Here is a 10,131-nt window from a genome sequence, read left to right as displayed (position 1 = left end):
CCAACAATTAGCCCCATGGTAAACATTCTGACAATTTCAAATTTATCCATACAAAAAAAATGGACATAAATTGGATGAATAGGAATTAAAAAAAAAACACACATATGTACCAATTCAAAATCTCCAAAGAGATCGACATAAGCCCTAAATCGGTCCTCCATCTCAAGCTTCTTCCTTCCTCTCTTACAAAACACCACATACCTTTCATCCTCCTCATCCTCCTTCCGCCCCATCAGATTTTTTCGGTTCTCCAAAGCACAACACATCCGCCATCGGTATATCGATCCTCACCGGTCTCTTCCTCTTCAAGGCCGAGCCGAGGCCGAGCGAGCTTTTCCCAATCGACTCCGCCACCAAACTAGAAGGCGAACCCAAAGAATCCATAGCAACAGAAAACGGCAACGAAAACTGTCAAAGCCCACTAGAGATGCACGGTGAGGCTCAAGGTCTTCCAAAAAATGTTTGAAAAAAAAGACAAAAAAAAAGGGTGATTTGATGGTTAAAAGTACAATTTTCAAAAGGATGATGTGATTTTTTTCCACCATTGCCAAGGGTAAAGATGGAATTCAATTAAATGAACTAAACAGAATGAGTTGCAAGGGAAAAAATTGAAGTGAAACAAAAAAAGAAGGGTTGTATGGCAAAAATAAAAGTCAGAGGGGTTGTCTGGGAAGTTTTGAGACTGTTAGGGGGTAAAAAATAATTTTTTCTATTATTAAACTATCAAATTCATAGTTTTTGGAAACCTGTACTTGGGCAGGGAAGGGGGAGTTCTTTGATTCCACTCCACCATTAGAGACCAAAAATTAGACATGTGTATGCATACCAGTAAAACCCCTAATCTTAGTACACTTAATCCATACCCTTTACGTGAACAATTTCATTATTACAAATATATAAATACATTTTCTATTTGTACTTAAATTTTTTTAATTATAAGCAAATTATTTAAATAAAAAAAATGTAAATAAAATACAAAAATTATTAAATAATACAAATAAACTAATGTATTTATAATGTATAAATAATAAAAAAGTTCATTTAATTTAAAAATATTTATGTGTGTACAAAACTTACGGTTAAAAATGGGAAAGGAAATTTAAAAAAAAACACACATCCGATCCCCTTTATTTATTTATTTATTTTGAAATAATGCTTGCTAGTAATAATAATAACAATAACAATGATGATGATGGCGACCTAATGAACCAAGGAAACAAAATACAAAAGCCATACAAACCTAAATAAAGGATGGTGATACTACTTCTAGAAGAAGAAGAAGAAGAAGAAGAAGAAGAAGCAGTAGCAGCAAAGGTCACATAAAGCCTGCCAGTCCGGTTAATCAAACAAAATTTACCTCAGAATGGAAAAAATTGAAAATGGCAAAAATCTATTATCAGAATACTCCTTTTTCTCATTTCTCAATAAGAAGCAACACTGCTACACTAATTTGCTGACGATACACAATATAATATCAGGCAGAGGACAAAAGTATCAAAACTTTACACTCGTAAATTATAACAATATGCAGCAATTGATGATTGGGTGACACAATGAAGACAAATGAAAGTCTAAAAATTACAATGTTAAATGAAGGGAATCAAAACAAGCTCTACTTGAGAAAGGTACAAGCAAGAAACAAGAAAACAAAGCACACCAAAGAAGTTAGAAGTTCAAGTGACCAAGTTGGTGGCAGCAGGGCTATTGGAATCACTGGAACAAATATGGACCCCAAGACCCATCCAAGAACAAGGGTAACAAATCTGGAGATGAAAAAGAATGAAAAATAAATATATTAAGGCATATTATAAATCTAAAAATAGAAACGGTAAGGCATAGATAATTGACAATCTTACCCAGTTATAGAGGATCTGGCAAGACTTTTCATCTTCTCATTAAGGAAATAGATGCATGATCCTAAAGAGAGTGCAACCTGCACATAATCAAACTCGTCATGATGAAATGAAGTAATAAATGTTGATATTGTTTGCAAGATATGTCAACAGGATTCATAATATTAATAATGACATGAAAAAGAAAAGTATTGTTCTTAACACCTTTACTCACTCTTTCTTCTATCTCATCTTCCTTGGCTATGATTTCCATATTTGCCTTTCCTAAGGCTTGGCCGCAAGCTTTTAGTTCCATGGTTTGACTGGGTTTTCCACACCAATTTTCATTTTTTACATTAAATGTACACTGTTGGAAACTGTGCATTACAGCAGTGTTTTCAGGCAATAATCAGTCTGTTGTGATTACTACAGTTATGTATGGCAGCAGAAATGGAATCAAGGAGGCCTAGCATTCTATAAGGAATATAAGATTAGATCGTACATTAAGTGGATACTAATTAATAAATCCATTAGAACTTGTATAGTGTAGCAGTATGAAGGTAGAACCAAGTAATCTTAATGTTTTACGAGTTTGTCTCTTAGATTTCACTAAATCCAAAATTTAAAGTTGTATTACGCTAGAAACATTTAATCATAGAAATCTTTTAAAACAGAACTTGAAGAGAGATACCTTGCATAAGAGGACCTAACTGATGGTATCAGTTTAATTTTGGAATCATATTCTCAAGGACAACATATGTCCATAATCAGTTTTCTACTGAACATAAGAAGGTTCATATATATATATATACATATACAAATATTACAAGTGGCAACCCCCACCACTATACTTTGGCCACAAAGTAACTACTTATACACATTTGTGAGTGGGAATCCTAAACAATTATTGTTCGGTCCCTGGTATTAGTAGGATCACATATTTTAGGGTGCCTATACTGAGTGGGAAATTCACAGCTTTAACATTATTAATTTTTTTTAAGGGACTCATCAAATGACAGCAGTAAATTTGCGCTTGTACTTGTCATCGTGAATCTTAGATTTGTCAGACCAAATGTCCTTTGTCATAAGGCTAGGGTTCAAGTTTTCCTTTTGATCTATCGAATACCATCTAAAAACAAAATTCCAAAATGAAGCATACTGCATTTGCATTATACAAAACAAAATGAATTGGAGCTTGTCAATAAAAATTATATTACCAATAATCTTGGGGAAGAATCTGCTATCTGACAAAATTGTAATAGTTTGTATAAAGATTGTTGCTCTAAAAAACAAGGGCAAACACCTGTATATGATTGTACACTAGGCATAGATTTGATGACCATAACAAGAAAGTGTCCTTGAAGATAGAATGACATAAAAAGAAAATGAATGGAGCATCATAGAGCCATCACCTTAAACTTGCCTACATTTGGTTTTTCTTTTTCCTATTGACGTAACATATGGATTTCAATCTCAAGTTTATGAAGCATTGACAGGCAGTTGTAAGAAGGGAACCAGCAATTCAGAAAGCAAGGTTTATCAAGACATCAGAATGCAAGGTATGTTTTCATTTTCAAACAGATAAAAAAGCTCATTCCATTCTACAAATTGAACTAATAACAGAAGAAAGCCTATAACAAACATCTTGGAAGCCAGATTTCAGGCATAAAACTTTCCTCTCATTAGTCATGACAAAGTTCAATCCTAAAATCAAGCCAAACAATAGTGCAAAGACTAGAACTAAAATTAGAATCAATGCTTCACAAGGATATACCTGGAAAGCAGGTCCAGTTTCAGCTGAATTCAATACACTCCATACCCCCATGAAAACAAAGAGGAAAAGTCTTCTAAGAATCACATCAATTGGTGGAAGTTCAACAAAACTTAGCAATGTCTTCACCCATGTAGGAGATTCCTCTACTTTCTTCTTGAGCTTGCTTTTCAAATTGATTTTTGATTTCTTTCGTTCTCTGAAACTCTTCATTAGTATTTTCTCATAAGCAGCTTCTACAGATTCCACACTTTGCTCATGCCCAGCGTATTGTTCAAGAAGGAAATTCCGTGCACCTCTAATCTCTTCTTCAGAAGCATCAAGACTTACTCCCAGCCGCTTGTATGGATCCCACACACGCATTCGAGGGAACTTTGGAACATTTTCTGCAAAGTCAATTTCTAGAAAAATCAAACTTGTTGGATAAAGAAAATCGGACAGTTAACAGCTAGAGGAGATATATAACCAGAAGACCCAAAAAAAAAACATGGCACACAACATACTGACTAACAAGTCATAGGAAAATTTTGTGGTAAGTCAACAGAAGAATGCTATTATGCAAGCTAAGTTATCAATTATATATACATAAACGATATTGCAGATAGCCAACAATTCATTGCTATCACATAAAAGGTTTGGGTACATAAGGAATAACCATCAGCTAACAGTTTTCTACCTGGGTATAAATGAGGAACATTTCATTATCAGGATAGATTATGTAAAACCATTTCTATTTTGAGCCACCCAGTGCTCCTAATTGTATTATTTTTGGGTATGATCATTATACAATAGAATAGCCAATGTCCAATAAGCGATTTTTTTTCCTTGAGCCGCTCATGATGCCCTTGTCTTCCTTACATACAAATGAATGCCAAGAAGAACAAGAATGTAAGGAATGACAATTTTGGTGCCTGTGTCACAAATTTTCAATATAAACTAAATAAAAGATGAAAGTAATGAAGATGAAGCACAGTAGCCTGATATGATAGAGAATTCTCCCTTATTAAACTTAAATATAGTCATTTTAGCATTTCCATTCTAAATAAAATCTATATAAGTTTCTATCTTCTCCCTACATATCTAGGTCAATATCCAAGATGAGAACATGGAATTACCATCACATAGAATACACAACCCATGCATGGCCACCACAATATATAAAGCCAACATGCTGTTAGTCCCAACTATTTGGGGTCGGCTACATGAATCCTTCCCTTCCACGTTGCACAATCAAATGCCAAAGAACCGGATAAACCAAACAGAGACATATAATTACACAAAGTTTCTACTAAATACTTTTAGGCCTACCTCTCCCTCTTCTACAACACTCCGCCTAGAGAGCTTCCAAACTTTCTTATAGGAACATCAACGGTTCATTTGTCCATATCATTTGGACAAAATTTCTCCTAACTTGTCAATAATAGGTGCTACTCCCAATCTATTTTGCATAAATTCATTCCTTAATTGATCTTTTCTAGTAACGTCTGACATGAATTTCTGTATGTCACTTAACTCATCAGTAATAGGTGCCACTCCCAAACCATTTTATCCAAACTACCTTAATTCTATTTGCTACATCTTCTATAAGTTCCCCAACATTTTGGATTACGAAGCTCAAGTATCAAAAGCTTCTATTTCTACTAATTTCAGTATCATTCATCCTAACTTTTTCCTTATTTCTACTTGCCTTATTATTGAAATTACATTTCACATATTTTGTTGTTACCCTACTTAACTTGAAGCCCTTAGTTTCTAAAGTATTTCTCCATATCTTCAGCTTTAAGTTGGTACTTTCCTTATTTTGATCAACTAAGGCCACATCATATGCCAAAAACAAACACCAATAGATCTGATCTTAAATATGCTTAGTGAGATCATCCATGCCTAAAGAAAATGAATAAAGGCTTAATACTAAACCTTGATGTAGACTTATAGTAATGGGAATTCACTATGTCTCTACCACTAGATTTTTAATGTAAGTGACAAAGCAATCATACATATCTTTATTAGATCTATGTACCTAGTAGTAATCTCCTTTTCCAAAACCCACAAAAGAAAATCCCTACTTATCCTATCATATGCCTTTTATAGATTAATAAAGATGACGTGCAAATATTTCTTCCTGTCCTTATACTTCTCTATCAATTGTCATAAAATATAAATTTCTTCTACAATTGACTACCCAAATATTAAACCAAATTTATTTAAAGAAACAAAGTGTTTCACATCTTAACCTTTGGTTGGTTACTCTCTCCCAAAGCTTCATAACATGACTTGACAAGTTTAATTCCACAATAATTATTGCAACATTTAATGTCACCTTTATTCTAATAGATGGGTACTAAAATACTCTTTCTTTATTCATCTAGTATTTTCCTATAGTGTAATATCCTATTAAACAATCCAGTCAGCTATGATACACCCTCATCTCCTAAAGACTTCTAAATTTCAATTGAAATATTATACGGGCCTAAATCTTTACCTACTTTCATCCTTCCAAGCGCACACTTAATTTCGCCAACTCTAATATTCCTAACATACTTAATTCTATCACCAGCACTAGTATTAATAACTTCTAATGCTATATTACTCTCATGACCCACATTAAACAACTTACAAAAGCATCCTTTTCATATTTCCTTAATCTCATCATCCTACAATAAAACTTTAATGTCGTCATCTTTTACAACACCTAACACTCCCTAAATCCCTCCTTTCCCTTTCTTTAGCCCTTAACTAACCTATAAATATCTCTCTCTCTTTTGAACCTAATTTAGCATACAATGTATCATAAGCCTTAAATCTAGCCTCACTCATGACACTTTTAGCTCCCTTATTAGCTAAATTATACACCATAAAGTTTTCCTCGTCCTATTCTTTTCCCATGCCCTAAAATAATCCCTCTTAGTCTTAATTACCTTCTAAGCATCTTCATACCTTATTAAATAATCCCTCTTAGTCTTATTCTAAAGCAGTCTCATACCTTATTACTCATAACAATATTTATGGGACTTGTGGAGGATTCTGAAGATTTCAAAATCCTTCCACAACTAAAATGAATGGCCTTATCTCAAAATCATCTCATTTACAGATGCTCCAACACTCTTCAATCTTAAATTCCCTCATGAATTGCATTGCCTCTTTAAATTGCCAAATACCCCTGGAAATACCAGTAATACAAGAATAATGAAAAAAAGCCAAAAATAATAATTTAAAAAAAATACAACTCTATAGCAATTAAGCTGAAAACGGTAGCATGAACAAAGTAAACTATGAAAAACACGAAACTAAATCAATCAAACAATACATGAACCAGTTTCAAGATATTCCTTTTGTTTATTTCAAATTCACAACACAAGAATACAGTCTCACCATGAACAAACCCACCGCCACCAAGGGCGACATCCGCCGAACAACAAACTCTCATCGGAACCACACCGAACGTCCCCCTCCTCACCTCCGTCAAACTCCTCAAGAACACTCTGAAAACAGAGAAAAGCACAAAAAAAACGCAAGAATTAGCGACTAAGTGATTCAAGAAATCAACTATTTTCTTCACAAGGAATCAAAGAAACAAAAGAGAGACAGCACGGACCTTCTGGGAGGAAGCACAGGCCTTGAGAGACAAGTGGAAGAACTAGAGAGGATGGTGGCCATCTTTGCGGATGGATTAAGCTCCAGAGATAGTGAAACCCTAGCCCTAGCGGAGCTCGACCTTCTCCGCCGAGAGAGAAGGTAGAGAAATGGCGAGAAGAGATTTTAATAAAATAAATAAATAAATAAATAATAGAAAAAGGACCGGTCTAGGCCGGACCGGACCGGACCGGAATATGAACCGGGCTCAAGAGACTCCAACTAAAAAACAACAGTTCTTAGGCGGTTGCCATGAGCAAATTCTTGTTTTCTACCTTCTATTTATGAAATAAACAAATTCTTTCTTATCAATTGGACAATCCTATTTTTAAGAAAATATTTATTTTTATAAGATAAATAATTTTAATATTTTTTGAGAAGCAATAAATTTGGTGATTCATGTTGATCCACCAGTATATATATATATATATATATATATCTCAAATTTTGGGTTTTTTAAAAGAAACTAAAAAAAAAATTTTAGTGGTATTGAAAAACACATATGTTAAAGCAGTTCTAGAAAACATATTAAATATACTTAATTTCATTAATAAACCTCAATAGCCCAAATTTAGAAATAGGATTTGTTTGGATTTCACTTATGAAAATCAATATTTAGTTTCTTTTTTAGGAAATATTTTTATCCAGCATTATTTTTTAGAAGTTTCGAATTTTTAAAAAAACCCCAAAACTATGTACTTCATAATATATATATATATATATATATGTATATATTAAAACAAACTAATGTCTTATGTAAAAATAATAGGAAAAATTAATTAATGGTCCATGTAAGTTTCAAAACATCTAAAGCAGTCACTTTAACATTAAAATATCCCACACAGTCCCGGCTTTTACAATTCATTTATCTTTGGTCCCTTGATCTCACACCGAAAGCAAACTTTTATTGGATTCCCCATTTTTTTTTTTTTGCCTTGTGTTAAGTGGGAAAAAAACCTGCCCAATTACTTCTAGCTCATCACCTTACCAGCTTTTGCCATCTTTTCATTTACTTTTTGTACAATTTGCTGCAAAGTTTTTCCCTCTTGAGAGGAAGAACATACTTCCTCCTCTTCTTCTTCCTCACTTTATCCTTTTATGTTCCCTTTTGTTTCCATCTGCTTATGATAAATTTGCTTTTTCTTCCTATTATTCATTGTTATTTTGTTCCGGTGTTATCCATTGCATCCATTTTAATCTCCTAGGGTGATCACATGTTTTTTTATGACAAAAGTGACAAGCGGTGCCCCACAAGGCGATCATCAAATGACAGGCAGTTACAGTGGCACACTAGTTACGGTAGCCTAATGATCCTCTAAGGATTTACCATATGGGACGGACTAATATGTGGGTCAAGGACGATATGCCATATGTGCCCAAGATGATATATCAAGGTTCCACATCTTCCTTAGTAACTCGCCACCTTAGGCCGCATGAGGAAGACTAGAGGAAATATTCACCTTTGACGCAAGTTCATTTCTCGTTTTTTTCCAAAACAAAGTTTTCTCATTGATTGTGTAGTTTAAAACCATTCCATTACAAGGCGCTCTTGGTGCTAGTTATTAACGAGATCTCTTTTGCATTCATGAGATATAATAAGTAGGGAGATCTCTTTTGCATTCATGAGATATAATAAGTAGGGACGAGTCCTACAATTTACCATGTTGCCTTCTTAGAAGTTAGTACTAGTTGAGATATTTAAGCGATGTGGCCTTAAGGTTTCCTATGTGCAGTTGAAGTTTGTCATCACATATGCACATTGAGCAATTTGTCCTATTGATTCTAAGACAAACTTTCATCTTATGCCCCACATATACCACATGTTCAATAGTGTTATCATTGACCTCATCCTTAATATAGTTGAAGGGGTGATGGGCACTTTCTCGTGCTCTTTATTCCCATCATATATATCATGTCTTTGCGTTCTTACATTTGGTGGAATTTTATGTGACCGGCTCTGTGTCCCATGCAATCGAAAGTATTTGTTACATGTTCTTGGATGCATTAACTAACCCACTAGTGTCTCATTGATTTTTGTAATATTTCTTGTATTATGAGTTTCTACTTAGTAAACAATGTTTCTACTTAAAACCATAGGTTTCAGCTTAGGATATGTCATTTCCACTGAACATTTTAACTTTATACTTAGTATACAATGTTTCCATTAAAGTTACACGTTTTGCTTATAATTTAGTGTTTACAAATGCCATCATGTTTGCTTTCTTAGTTTCATTTGTTCCAACCTCATTTGTAATAAATACACTAGTTGAGATTCTTTTTCAGAGAGCATATCCTTTAACTGAAGCACATTTCCATCCTAACAAGGATTTGTGGGGTCCTAAGCCGTTCATACTTCATTAGAGCATTCTAAAAATATAACGCATAAAGTCAGTGAACCATTTTCATACAATGAACTCCTCAACAAAAGTACTGCCCAATTGTACTATCAAACGGAACCTTAACTTTACCTTTATAAAGAATAATAAGTATATGGTGACTATCCAATCTACCATAATTAGGGGTGAGCAAAATCGGATACCCAATCAGGTTTTTAAAACAGGATCGGGAACCTGGTTTTTGGATCAACAAAAATTCAATCCGTATTCGACCCAGTTTAAATCATATACCAAAAATTTGTACCTAGTTTAAACCTTATCTGTATCGATATCTGGATCCAAATTTAAGTTTCATCGGGAAAACATTATATAAAAAACAAATATAACAAACTTATAATTTGCAAAAAAAAATTAAAATCTTATATTATTCTCTTTCTAACAAAATAAGAAAAACTTTTATCAATACTAAGCAATACAAACAAAAATCAAATATTTTCGGAAGCATAAAATATCTTATCATCAATTATGAAGCTAGAGAGAAGAGAGAAGACACGGGCCG

At 33.6% G+C, this 10,131-nt stretch overlaps 1 protein-coding gene across 1 annotated transcript; it reads right to left on the bottom strand.

Moving 5' to 3' along the window:
- Positions 1-1,393: 1,393 nt before the first annotated feature.
- Positions 1,394-7,349, bottom strand: LOC120269296 (protein CHAPERONE-LIKE PROTEIN OF POR1, chloroplastic). Its single transcript, XM_039276631.1, has 5 exons — positions 7,199-7,349; positions 6,976-7,085; positions 3,607-3,989; positions 1,857-1,933; positions 1,394-1,763 (listed from the first exon to the last, which is right to left on the bottom strand). Exons 1-5 carry the CDS (start codon positions 7,258-7,260, stop codon positions 1,613-1,615), a joined length of 783 nt encoding a protein of 260 aa, XP_039132565.1. The 5' UTR covers positions 7,261-7,349; the 3' UTR covers positions 1,394-1,612.
- Between the last annotated feature and the right edge of the window lie 2,782 nt (positions 7,350-10,131).

This window comes from Dioscorea cayenensis, chromosome 9, assembly GCF_009730915.1.
Source record: "Dioscorea cayenensis subsp. rotundata cultivar TDr96_F1 chromosome 9, TDr96_F1_v2_PseudoChromosome.rev07_lg8_w22 25.fasta, whole genome shotgun sequence".
Lineage (NCBI taxonomy): Eukaryota > Viridiplantae > Streptophyta > Magnoliopsida > Dioscoreales > Dioscoreaceae > Dioscorea > Dioscorea cayenensis.
This window is presented reverse-complemented; position numbering and strand designations above follow the sequence as displayed.